The 13,669-nt window shown below is 35.1% G+C and overlaps 1 protein-coding gene across 5 annotated transcripts in view; it reads right to left on the bottom strand.

The window, feature by feature from the left end:
- The window catches only part of PTPN3 (protein tyrosine phosphatase non-receptor type 3), a 174,596-nt gene that overhangs the window by 19,810 nt on the left and 141,117 nt on the right, over positions 1-13,669 (bottom strand). For 4 of the 5 annotated variants that reach the window (XM_032988995.2, XM_032988997.2, XM_042798115.1 and 1 more), the window contains 6 exons: positions 12,691-12,747; positions 7,664-7,820; positions 5,738-5,904; positions 2,837-2,927; positions 2,512-2,573; positions 1,493-1,639 (listed from right to left, as the gene is read on the bottom strand). In XM_032988995.2, coding sequence (XP_032844886.1) covers positions 1,493-1,639; positions 2,512-2,573; positions 2,837-2,927; positions 5,738-5,904; positions 7,664-7,820; positions 12,691-12,747 — 681 coding nt within the window. The remainder of the gene's footprint in view (positions 1-1,492; positions 1,640-2,511; positions 2,574-2,836; positions 2,928-5,737; positions 5,905-7,663; positions 7,821-12,690; positions 12,748-13,669) is intronic. The other variant, XM_032988996.2, reaches the window with a different exon arrangement.

The following is a 13,669-nucleotide window of genomic DNA, read 5'->3' as shown; positions in this document are numbered from 1 at the left end:
CAATTTTCAATGTCTTGAAATCCAAATTTTAACCATAATGCCTGAAACTTTTACTGTAGTAGTTTATCTGAAATGTTTTTCCCTTTAAATTTAAACCAAAATAATACATCCATTTCTAAAAAAGTGAACGCTACTGGGGGAAAACCAAGTTTTTTTATCCCATAATAAAAATCTTGACACCATTGAAAAGAGATATTCTAGAATGTAAAACTTCCAGGGTTAAGGAAGAGATCTGGCATTTGGCAATGGGGATACTCTGGCAAGAACATACATCTTTTCTTATCCCTGAAAATTCACCCACAAACTGGGCAAATGTAAATCATCTCTGAAAGTAAACAAAACTCAGAAAAAGTGTCTGATGTATAAAGGTACCAGCAAGATGGTTAGAAGTTACTGACAAATTGCCTGGAAGGTTCCAACTCACTGGTCAAAGTACAGACTAGTACTAAACTGTGTTTCTCCTCAGTACAAGCGAAAAAAGGCAGGAAGCTATTTTGACTGCAATACAGTTGAAAGACAAAGGCAGCATTTTTGTGTCAGATGATGTTCAATAATGTCTCTGTCTGTGAACAGCTACGTAACCTGACCATGGTTAGAATCTGTTGCTTTTCAGATCTCACACTGCTTTCATACATTTCAATGAGGAATTACATGTTTCTTAACTGTCCTTACTTAGGTCTCAATCATTACGCTGTTTAGGATCTCAAACACTCACTTTCTTACTTTCCAAAAACATTGTTTTTTGACTGGGACACCAGATAAATTTGATAGTGTAGGATATATCGCATAGGAAATAAAGATAAAGGCCACAGTGAAGACATACAAAAGTCATCATCTTCACCTCTTGAAAAAAACTTCAATTTTCAGCTTCTAAAACTTCAAAACCAATCCCTTTATGTACATTAATAATCTAAAATTTCATCTTCAAAACTACAAAGGAGACGTTAAATCACAGTACAATAGAATATACCAGATATTGCTTTAATTTTCACTGTATTCATCTCAAATTAATGGAGTGCTAGAATTTATTTAAACAGAATTAAAAGAATTATCAGAGGAATTCTAGGGAAAAACCTCTGACAAATAAAAGTAAGGAGGTTAAATTCTGACCACCAGCATGCTAAAATTAGTAAGTTTGAAGCCAGACTGCAAGTTTTGCTCAACCTGCACAATGCTGAATTGTTAGAAGAGCAATTGCCACATGGAGTCCCGTTCTCAGGGGGAAAAAATGACAGCATATAGCACCTAGGTGATCAGCAAAATGGAGTCAATGCAGTGATTGCTGTTCATCAGACAGCTGGTTTGTTTTCAAAGTATAACAGAAAAAGTTGCGGAGTATCTGTTCCTCCAAGTAATTCAAAAAGCCTGGTCTTCAGAGAAATTATTGAACACAATAAGCTAGCCTATTTTAGGGTTATTTAATTATAACAATAGGAAAAAAGTTTAAAGGCACGGTACATTTCTTCAGCATACAAAGAACCCGAACACTTACCCGTCCTCGTTCAGTGAGGGTTGTTAACATGATGATCAGTGACAACTTGTGATCCCAGACTACTTGCCAGAAGTGTGCACATGTGTGTGGAAGAGGCCCCTGAGTAGCAATGTACCTGTTCACAATGCCCACAGAAGGAATTTCCATCTATAAAGAGAAAGAAAAATCCTACATAAAGTTTGCTCTCACTACTCAAGCACTATTTTAACTAGGCATTTAATTCAAACAGGAAGTTTTGAGGGAAGATTAAGGTGGCCAGATGAGTAACAAGACAATCAAGATCACAATTTGTTATATGAAAAATATTTAATTTAAACCAGATGTGTATAATAGATTCTATAGTCTTTCATGCTGAATTAAGAAGAGATGATTAATAGTGAAAATGTATTTGGAAACTGCAAAGCTTTCCAAATTTTCTTTAATATTTAGTGAGGAATAATGGCAAGGTATACCACACTAGCAAAAGCTGTTTACTACCCTATACTAGGCACAGTAAGTTAATAGTTGATTCTGTGATTTAGGTTTTTATCTTAAGTATCTGACACAAACATACATATCTATCTATCAATCTATCTATCTACCTATCCATCCATCCATCCCCCCTCTTTTCCCTGTCTCCCAGGCTACACACATGATTAGAGCTATCAGAGCTCTGGTTTAGCTTCTGAACCCTTCATAGCAAAAGTAGGTCAGAAGTGGTTCTAGAAGGAAAAAGGCTTAGTTTAAAGCTATAGGAGACAGCCTCAGCCTTTGGTGTATATGGAAAGGTAAACAATTTTTACTGGTTAAAGACTCTGCACATATCACAGTATATACCACGTGCTTGCATGTACTGTGTATCAGGACAGCCGCCTGTTTCACAAGAGGTACTTCATCTTTTAAATTACGAATCTTCACACCTTTTACATTTACAAATTCCCCAAATATAAAATGAAAAATGCTTACTCCTTAGAAAGGATATATTTATTCTGCTATTGTAATATAGAAAGTGAGCAAATGAAGGTCTCTGTATGACTTACATTCACATAATTTGCATTAATGTAATCTTCATCTCCTTGCAGTATTATCCTTGTGGCATCATCTGCACACACATGAAAAAAGAGGGAATAAAATTAGCAATTAAGGGACAGGCTTCCCATCTATTAAGTCAAAAAAACCTAAGGAACTGCAGACACACAAACAGAATGCAAACCAGAATACATTACCTTTTGGAAAATAAAATTAACAATTATACGACTTTGATTATAAAATGAAATCTTTAATCAAGGTGTTCAGTACAAGAATTTTATAAGATATCATTTAAAGGATAAAGCAAAATAGGCAGAAACTGTACTTAATACTCACAAGGTAGAACATCTTTGTATCTATTCTTGTCCATATTCTGAGGTACCTTTGCACATGTAACAGCCAACCCTGGTTTCTTTCTATAAAGTTGCTGCAAAACAGAATGAAAAATAATAGGATTTTGAGGGATGTGCTTATGCTATACACACACACTAAGTAGATTCACATGAAAATACACAGAAGGTAGAAAAAAATTGTTATATTCTTTAATCTTTTTCCTAACCATCTGCAAAATTCACCTGAGAGATTTCTGTGTTTAAGATGACAAGAATTTCTGTTATTGCTAGCCCATCATCATCTCTAGATGAATTTCCAGGGGTGGGGGGGAATAACAAAACAAAACAAAAAACAAGCTAGGGACATGTGAGTGTCATTGACATAAACCCTTTCCCTGCAAGGTAGCCTTTTCCTTATAAAACTGTGGGCCAGAAGGAAAACAGTAGTTGCAGGTGGAAGAAGTGAGCTATAACAGAAATCGGAAGGAGAAAATAGCTGCAGACTGATATTTTCTGGAATCAAATGTAATACAAAATATTGGAGACAAGCTTATTCTCTGGACTAAAACCACCACATTCAATCCTGCAAGTACTTGAAAAAAACAAAGCTTCTATGTATTACAATCTCTTAAAATTTAACTCCCTTTATTTTGGGCCAACCCCTATCTTACAAGCTGTATCTGGATTAAGTGTAGGCATACAGGCATATAACCAAAATTTTAAGGTCAAAATGCATTGAGTGCATCATACAAGATAACAAAAAGTACAGAGAGGGAAAAACAACAGCAAAAGAAAATAATCAAGCAATGTAAATATACATAAAAGCAACTTACAACTGAGTTATCAACCTGTCTGTGCCAGAGTTTTATACATTTCATTGAACACTTTCCAAAGAGCTCATTATATTTTACATGCTTAATGAAGACTTAGAATATGGAGTATAGTTCCATACATAAAATGGAATGAAATAAATAGGAGGCTGAAGTCCTCAACTTCAGCTGAGAGAAAAGGAACAATACACAAAAAATTTATTCTACTGTGAGATTTACTGAATCCTATGACTCCGTATCACAGCTCACCATGTTTTTCAACTTGAACAGCATAAACAAGCCATGTGAGAACAGAACTTGATAACACATGTAACCGAACAGCTTCTATCAGTTATAACTCAAGTTCCATTTTAGTAGAGCCAAGTTGCAATTTCTGCTTTTTTGGGGGGAGATAAGGAAGAATAATTTAATGATAAGTAACAATTCTGGAGCTTCATTATTCTTGCCTGGCAAAAAGTCATTTGCCCTTGACAGACTTCATAAATTCTACTGAAGTGAAGAAAGAAATTCTGGAAAAACTTGATTATTCATAATTTACTGGGTAACTGTTTATTATTTTATTAATGTGAATGGAGAGTTCGAGAGCCACCAAATCTGATGAGATGACACTGCAATTGTCCCTGCTTCTGAAGATGACTAAACAATGAACTCAAAGAAAGCAAGCCACTAAGCTATTCTCTAGTTTATTAGATTTCAGAAAGGTTTTGAGCTTTTTTTTTTGTAACATCAGTAATATCCTTTTATAAACACTGTCAGGAGAAAAGTCATAAAGGATCAAATACCTATGAAGATTATTACAGGAACTTTATACATAAATTTAGTCAACAATTTTGGCAATTAAGAAAGCAATGAAAGGTTAGTTCATCTCTTTTGAGTTACTGTTCCAATCGTCAACAGACTCATTGCTATTGCTGCATTTCAGCTAGTGCTGTGGATTTCGGAAAGCAGCTATGAACCACAGTCTACAATTTCTTAAAAACAAGAAAGGGTGAGTCTTAACTCCCAGCACTCTCAGAAACAAAGCAAACCCCATAAAAACAGTGGTTATGCAATAAGCCATATCACAACTCTTCAGCCACCATCATTAAATCTTATGGCATTTGAAAAAATATCAAAATGGGGAAAAATTGTATTGCTGTTCTACAAGTTTTCAGCATCAGAAAGGGCTACTCCAGAACTCAACAATGTGAAATTTATAAATCATAATAACCAGGGTTTCTCCAAAATTACTATCAATGTTTGGATCCACAACAGTAAAACAAGCATAAACACATACACTGTACTCCCTTGCTATTAGAGAAGCAGGTAAATTATCTTTTGGAATTTCTTACACTAACACACAAGGAACTAATTTAATAAACTATAAAAACATTTTATTAGTCAATTTTCTATGACATTCTTTTCTAACACTTTGAAGAACATGACAGACATGAATTCATTAATCTATATAGCAGTTCTTCAAAGTCTCATAGGAATCTCACCTACAAAGTAATCTGCCCAAAAAGTAACCACCAGTGTTTTGAATTACCAGGAAGAAACACGACAGAACTGGTAATTACAAATGTCCTGCAAATGGAATTTAACATTCCAACATTTTCATATCAAACTCTAAGAGAAGATGAGGAGTGGTCAAGTTGCTCCTGTTATTTCATGAAAGAAGGCAATGTATGAGAACTTGAAACGTTAAGTTATACAAGATGTTTTAGAAATGTTACTAAGCAGCACGGAAAAAGAAATAAAGTACAAGACTTGTGTCTGTCAAAACTCCACTATTCCACTCAACAAAATAATTAAGAAAAAATACTAATTTAGTGAACTTTAGGGTACTTGAGTTAGAAACATCTTAATTAAAACACATTTTTCTCAGCAGATAATGTTTTATGCAAGATTGAGAACTCATTCTTCCCTATCCTAAGTAGTGAAGGGTGAAACTCATGAGTAAGTCACATTCTTGTTCTCTTGAGAGAGGACTGAATGGGAGCAATGATATTGCCAATTAGTTAAGCCCTTACATTACTTGCTGGTCATCGCTATTGGTCTATATAAATGGCATTTAAGAGCTGAGTATTACCTACCTCAAACTGAATAAGGACAGTCCCACATTCCAGCCCTCTCCTTAGCTGCTCCATCGACTCCTCCAGTGTATCACCACCATATTCGGAACAGACAGGAAGGATAGATTCTGGGAGATTGTGGGAATCAGCTTCGTCTTCTGATTTAAGCTCCACAAACTGTTTAACTACTGAAATATGTATTGAAAATTAAAATCCATTACATAGAGCATTAATGTGTTTGCAACACATATTAAAATTTACCAGCTTGCCAGAACAACAAAGTTTGCAGAGACATAGCCTCAGGAAAGCAAATAGCAGCACATTTAATTGCATTTTTTAAAATACTATATTACAGTGGAAACTACTAAGAGTAAAATGTCCTTATGACCTTTCAGAAAATGAAACTCCTCAAGGTGCCTATCTATGAAGGCAAGGAACTTGACTTCCAAGCACAAAGAGTTTTTTGCTGCATCCTTGTTTTACAAAATGAACTGCTGAATAGGCTCTAATGACATCCACTGTGGTAAGAAACAAATGAGTTTTGCCTAAAAAATTTCAGAGCGTAATTCATGGAATATCCCAATAAGAAGCTTAGGTAATTTTGGTTACCCCAACAGAAAAATGAACACAAACATACTTAGATTGTACTCCCTTGCCATCAGAAAAGCAACTGAATTTTCTTTTGCAATTTCTTATGCTACCATTGAAGGAACTAACTTAATAAACTACAAAAAAATTTATTAGTCAGTTTTATATGACATTCCTTGCCAACACATTGAAGAACAAGACAAACATTAATGAATTAATCTACAGAGCAGTTCTGTCTCTGTGAAACCTATTGTATCCCCAATTGTGTCCAGCAGTGGTTATTCTCTGCAACGATCAGAATGGCTCATACCTGACAAACTTGAGAAAATGGGGAGCTGTTCATACTTATGCCTACACAAATGACTGGCATGGGGCCACAGGTTATCTTTAGCTAAGAACAGACTCCTTTTATCTGCAAGTAGGAAGGGCACTAAAAAAGTTAAGGGAAGACTAAATACTGCATAGAGCCAGTGGAAAGGCCTACAATAATAGGAGCAGGACTGTTCAGAGAAAACAAGACCAAAAGCCCATATGTCTTCCCAGAAATACAAGAAATTTTAAATAAAGTAAATGCTACAGAAGTACATATCATTTAGGCAGTTTTATTCCTTCCTGTTTCCCAGTGATGTATAATCCTTCAGATTTCTAAGTCTTAATGTAATCAGAAACTCTGTGCAAAGCCCTTCCATAATCATGTATGTTAAGGTTTTACCATAGCTCTTAAGGACAGTAAATAATAAACTAGAAGTTTCACATCATCTGAAAGCTCTTGGGATCTGCATGTGTTTAAATATGGAGCAAGCAAAACCAAGCTGGATGGGTTCCCCATATATTAAATGCACAGGCTTAAGATTCTGCATGTTTCAGAGATTGTCTTCTGCTTGCTGGCAGCAGCTCAGCAAGCAGCCAGCATAGGTCCAGCTCAGTATTGTCACAAAATGCCTATTGACTTATTTGACTTGTTTCATTGTATAATTATGCCGGGGAACAGCCTGTGGGTATTTGCAAACCCACAATTGGGGATTTGTGAAATTACGCTGTATTTACAAAAAAAACAACCAACCAAACAAAAAAAACCCAAAAACACTGGCAAGAGACTATTTGTTTTCACAGATGTTTAGAATTAAAAATAAGAAGAAATTCTAACTTTAGATTGGAATTCTTTGTTGCAGTGATAAGAACCTATATAGCTAAAACTATTTATACTCCTAATTCAAATGCAGGGAAATCTAATTTTTAGCACAGACCTATTCTCAGTGCACTGAAAACATGTTTATGTAAACAGAAGAGGGTATACCACACAGCATAAGAGCAACAGTCTCAAAAAAAATTAGAAGTGAATAAAATTAGCCCAGTTACCTTTCCGCCTGACCAAAAGTGCAAGCTCTCTTGTGTGAGATTCTCTGCTGGCTTTTATGAACATGACCACCTGGTCATGCGTGTGCTCTGAGATATCTCGGCCATTAATTAATACTATCTGATCACCTTCATTCAGTTTTGGAATGCATTTATCAGCCTGTTTCAAGACCAAAGAAAGACATTAATATCATTGCATCCAGTCATGTAAGCAGGAACACATCAGGATATTAAGTTCATCATGTAAGCAAAGTCTTCAGAGTTCTCCTGAGAAGGTTTCATCTGCTGTATCAGAACTTCTATCAAAGGATTCAGATCTAAAGCTGTCTTTCTTGCTTCAAAGCCTCTCAATGAAGATGAGAAAGTTCAAACAATATATTGATAGCTACAAAAACCCCCCTGTATTTATCAAATTGTTCATAAAAATCTAAATTTCAGACTCCAAGCCCCAACAATCACTGGTTATAGCCAATTGAAAATGAATTTCTGGAAAAAGTGTTTTGGGTACATAAGATAATACTCTTCAGTTTTTGTGCAGTGAATACTGAGAAATCCAAACATAATTTTTATAAATACAGTTTAAGTAACATGACATCCCCCGGGCATGCATTTTTTTAAAATTTAAAGAAATCCATACAGATTTAATATTTTTGTTATTTATCAGATTCTTGTTTGGTAGATATCAAATGATATCTAAAATAGAGAACATTCTTCCTCACTTCATTCACTGGAAGTTTTAACAAGAAGATGCAGGTAAGTCCTCAATGTATGGTGCTCAAGTACCCTGAATTTGTGACAAATTCTTTTGCTACCTGTGCTGCAGACAAGCCTAAACCAAGGTTTTTCCCATCTCACATGAAAACTTACATTATGTCTTGTCTTGGATAGAGCAATTTGGATTAACTGTTTGGCTTTTTTTCTGTCACACTTCTTAGTATCCTTGGTTCTAAGTCCAGTGCAAAGCAATTCAAGCTATGGCCAGAATATGGTGCTGATGCTACAAAGATGATTAAAGGACTAGAGCATCTCTTGTAGGAGGAAAGGCTGAGGGAGCTGGTAGTGTTTAGCCCGGAGAAGAGAAGGCTCAGGGCGCATCTTGTTAATGTATATAAATACTTTAAGGGAAGGTGCAGAGAAGATGGAGCTAGTCTCTCTTCAGTGGCACCCAGTGGCAGGACAAGAGGCAATGGGCCCAAACTGAAAAACAGTAGGCCCTGTCTGAACATCAAGAAACACTTTTTTACTGGAAGGGTGACTGAGCACTGGCACAGGTTGCCCAGAGACATTGTGGAATCTCCCACCTTGGAGTATTCAAAAGCCAACATGGTCCTGGGCAACTGGCTTTAGGTGACCCTTCAGCAGAGGGACTTGGACAAGATGACGTCCAGGTCCTTTCCAACTTTCTGTGATTCTGTAATATAAACGTGCAGGATTCTACAACCTTTGAGTGTCAAGTAGTGTAACAATTTTATTTTCATTGCTATCCTAATTTTTATTTTGTCTAGGAAGTCCAGCTACACAAGTGATAGACTTATATATACACGCCATTCCATTTGTTATACGAATGAGACCTAGACCTTTACTGTTACTCTCTATTGATAGTTGTTCCTCATATTTCCTTAATGCCAGCAAAGATTCCCTGAACTTTATACATCCAATGTTATTAGCCCTATCAAAAAAACACCACCAACTTCCCAAATTTGAGCAAGATGTTTTAATTAGACCTGATCCTGGTTATGCCTTGCACTGATGGCTCCTAAAGTAAATTTATCAGTAATGTACTATATTACTAAGTAAAAATCCAGGAAGAGATAGAAAGGAGAAATGATAATGAAAAAAACAGCCAGAAGAAAAATGCAGAATAAAAAAAAATACTGGCAAGGATATAAAGAATAAAATAAATTGGGAGCCACTTGTGTCAGAGAATAAAGTAAAAGGAAAGAAAACTTAAAATGTGTGAGTGCCACAAAATAGATAAAGGAGAAGAGAAAGAAGAGAGACAAAAATGTATGCAGGAGGAAAAAAATCCCAAGCAGAAAGGCAGCTTAAAAATTTCAAAACGGAATGGTTTCCCTCAACTTATTCCAAAGAAATAAAGAAAGAAAATAATGAAGTATGAGGAAAATTGACAATTATTAATAAGAAAGACAAATGTAAACAGAAAAAGAATGGGAATTAGGAACAACCACAGTGTTCTTCAACAGTGATTTAACTAGGTATTCACAGCTCCCCAAAGACTTCCTTGCTGTATTTTGTATAATTTACAAAGGCAAGAGTGAAGAATGTAACTACAAATGATTGATTTAATCAGTCTGTAGTATTACTGAGATATAAATTATTCTCTGAAATAAAATTATTTGAAAATATATAAAGACAACATCAAGTCAGCCTAGGAGAGTCAAGAAGTCAACAAGAACATGGAGAAAATGATTTCTTATCCCCTATATTTGTCTATATTTAGATTTCTTGGCTGGTTGCTGACTATTATTCTTTATTACAGAAAGAGATTAATATCTTTGCTCAAAGAAACTTTGTTAATCATGTGACATGTTAATGCCTCAGCTCTCTTACTTGATTCATCTGACTATATAAAATGTATCTTGAAGGAGAATTAATTCTATGTAAGCATAATTTGTAGATTTTTCAGATACTGAGCTTTTCCAGACAATTAATTATGTCAAAGGCTTCCTGTAATATTGGCATACCCAATGTTTCATTTTATGCTAATCACCTTGTTATTGCTCCAAGAAGCATGCACACTATTTTTCAATGAGTAGGTCTATTAAATAAAACCATAATGACTTTTTTAACATCTTAGGACATTAATACCATTTGTGAAAAAAAAAAAAAAAAATCAGTATAGACTTCAGCTTAAAAAAAGCCAAAATGAGATGCAATAAAGGGTTGTTCTTTAGATATAATGCTCTCCCACAAAAATTTTGGCTACGCTGTCCTACAGTCCTCCCAGCACACTAGATGGCTGCTGTATTAGAGGGGGGTTTTTAAAAGACTTTAGGACATGAAAAGGAAAATACTGCCTTAGTTTGGTGAGTAGATTTGCTTCCCCTCCTCCACAAAAAATACAGAACCTTTTACAGGAAACTGGGAGAAGGACCAACAAGCCTGAGAAATCATCTTTGCAAATAATATTACCAAACATCATCCCTCAGAACAATTTACAGGGTAATAGATATAGAGTAAGTTAAAATAATAGCATACACAATGAAGGAAAGGCATCATTGAGCTAAAATAATGTAAAAATGCATTCCATAGACTGCTTAACTTAAACTTTCAAATATCAGCTACTTTTCATTAAACAGGCAAGAAGAGGTGAAATTTAGCATATGGAAAACAATATAATCAATGTTAATACTGCTATGCACTACAAATAAATTATTTTTTCCCCTCTTGCTGTAACACGATGTGATTTCTATAACACTGCTGCTGAGTATGTTGTATTGTATAATTGTTTCCAACTTATTCCCTGACCTTTGATAACTTGTTTATTTGGAGGATTACCAGGCTAGAGACCTAATTGGTCACTTGCACCTATGCCACTAACTAGAGACACTTAAATTAAGTGTGTAAGTTTGAAGTCCAGTCTTTTTACAATCCAAGAGAAAAAATCAGATCAATACTTTGCAGAAGACAGCCTGAATCTGCCAAAGGAAATCACTGCCTCTGGAGAAGCATCTTTCATTCTCTGATTGTGGAATGAGCCTGTTTGCCCTACATTAACTTCAGTATCATGAATCACCCTGAAGAAGCTTGCTAGGTAGACTATGAAATGCTTTAAGGACTGCTTTATTTTCACTTTGTGGATTTAAGTTATAATGATAAATTCCTACTACTCTTTTATTCACATAATTACTGTAGTTGATAAAGGAGTGATATTCACTGTGTCAGTCAATCCACAAATCAGAAATGTGACAAAACCAACTTCTCAAATAGTCTGTTTTAGCTTGATTTATATCATGACATTTAGATATCAGTCCTGTGACTGCTTATCAAATTTCAAAAGAATCTACAAGATGTAGATTACACTGGATTTTTAGGATTAAGTCAGCAATATTTCCTATCAAGTTTGCACTGAAATTATTTTATGACAGTTGAGAAATACACTTTGGAAGAAGGTGAGTGAGAAAAATTTGAAATAACATATGTCCTCACAAATTTATGTACTAAGTATTTAGAAAAAAGTTTCCAAGATGTTATATTACTATTTCACAATTCAACAGAAGAATTCAATGGCTGTGCTGATTATGATGAACATACTACCTAGTTCATAAATATTTCCATAATCAAAACCCCATGGCAAAATAAGAACAGAGCAAACATATTCTGCACCCCCTCTCTCCTACCAAGTACTCTCTTGTCCTATAAATATTTTTAGCCTTAAGGATTTCCTCAACTATTGTGGTTTGATTATTCAGTAACTGTCAGCAGGTTTTTTCCCCCTGGTATTTGCCCTCTCCTGACCACCCACAGAATTATTTTAACCACAGCATCTTTTGTTAAGGAGTTTCACTAGTCTACTATCTTACGCATGAAGAACTACTTTGCTAAGCATTAAGAACCTGACTTTCACTAACAATTTGGTAGCCTGTAGTTCTTCTGCTGAATTTCCTGCTCACAGTGCTCCTCATCTTACAGGTCTCTACTACATCTCCCTTAAACCAGTTCTTTTTTCTAGGCTACACGGGCCCAGACTATTCAGTTCTTTAATGAACACTGTTCCATACCTTCAGTCATTGCTCTTGCCCCTCATCAAACATTTTCCAGTTCAAGATGCACTTTTTGAGATGACAGGAGGAAATAAACATGCTTTCTACTGGTATCTTGTTTGTCTAACACTTCCAGATCTGTTAATCTGTAGTTTAAGAAACCACTGGTTAAACCAATTTCTAAAGAGAACAGCTCAGCTGCTATCTCATACTGGTTATGGCTGTTCAAACTCCTACATGTATGGACTTCTGAGTGGTAGAGGGAATAATAAAGGAAGGGATTAAAATTCTTATTAATTTACTTACAGGTGATCCTGGAGTTATTCTTGATACCACTAATGGCATTTTTTGATCTACACCACCCTAGAAGAATATCAAGTAAATAATAACCATAAATATATCATTAAGCATAAGTAGTATTTAAAAAAGTCATTGCTTATTTTTGTTTTTACATAAACTTTGTGCTCTGTCATTACAGGCAGAGTTGGTAAGATTGAATTTTCATCAGTAAATGGTGGGGGAGGGCATGGTGTCTTTAAATCTACCAATTTCCAGTAAACTAGATCCAATCACTTTGTTTGGCCATATATTTTAACATGCAATAAACAGATCAAATGCAGCATTTATTCTAACCCTACTCTTCAAGCAGGTCCAATTCAACACTTGAACTTGCAACGTGGACAGTGTTCTTAGATGTTGTGATGAACATGCAAGGGATCAGGTAGGATCAAAGTTCCAGACAACTCTATTCCCTTAGTCTCTTTACATAACGTTCTATCACTGCCCACCAATAAATGGTCAAGGTGAAAAGATCAAACTATGCCCTGATTTTGATATTATGGGTACTTTATCTGCTTAAATGGAATTTCAGTGAGGGAATGTAAAAAATTTACAACAGTTGATTATCAGGAGGAATTTCCTCACCTTTCCAATATGATTTTTTAATGGATATATTCAACTGGATAGCACAAATTATTTAACTTGGTTTATAATAGAGAAGACCAATTTTCAAAAATTGATGCCTTAAATTAGGCTTCCAAGTTCATATTTAAGCAGCCAAATAGGTAGTCTACTTTGGAAATGTGCTACGCCTATAGTATGTGCAACTAAGAACCACAGAACTAGCAGAGGCTTACTTCTGTAAATGTTACTTTAAAATTTAACAATTATGCTGCCACTTCTAAAAACTCTTGGTCCATAAGAAATTCCCATAGAATATCCTGCTTTCACCAAAGCATTACATTAAAAATGAAAAATAATCATAAAGTCAAAGCATAGTATCTCC

The sequence above is a fragment of the Tyto alba genome, unplaced genomic scaffold, assembly GCF_018691265.1.
Source record: "Tyto alba isolate M040663 unplaced genomic scaffold, T.alba_DEE_v4.0 Super-Scaffold_27, whole genome shotgun sequence".
NCBI classification, from domain to species: Eukaryota; Metazoa; Chordata; class Aves; order Strigiformes; family Tytonidae; genus Tyto; species Tyto alba.
This window is presented reverse-complemented; position numbering and strand designations above follow the sequence as displayed.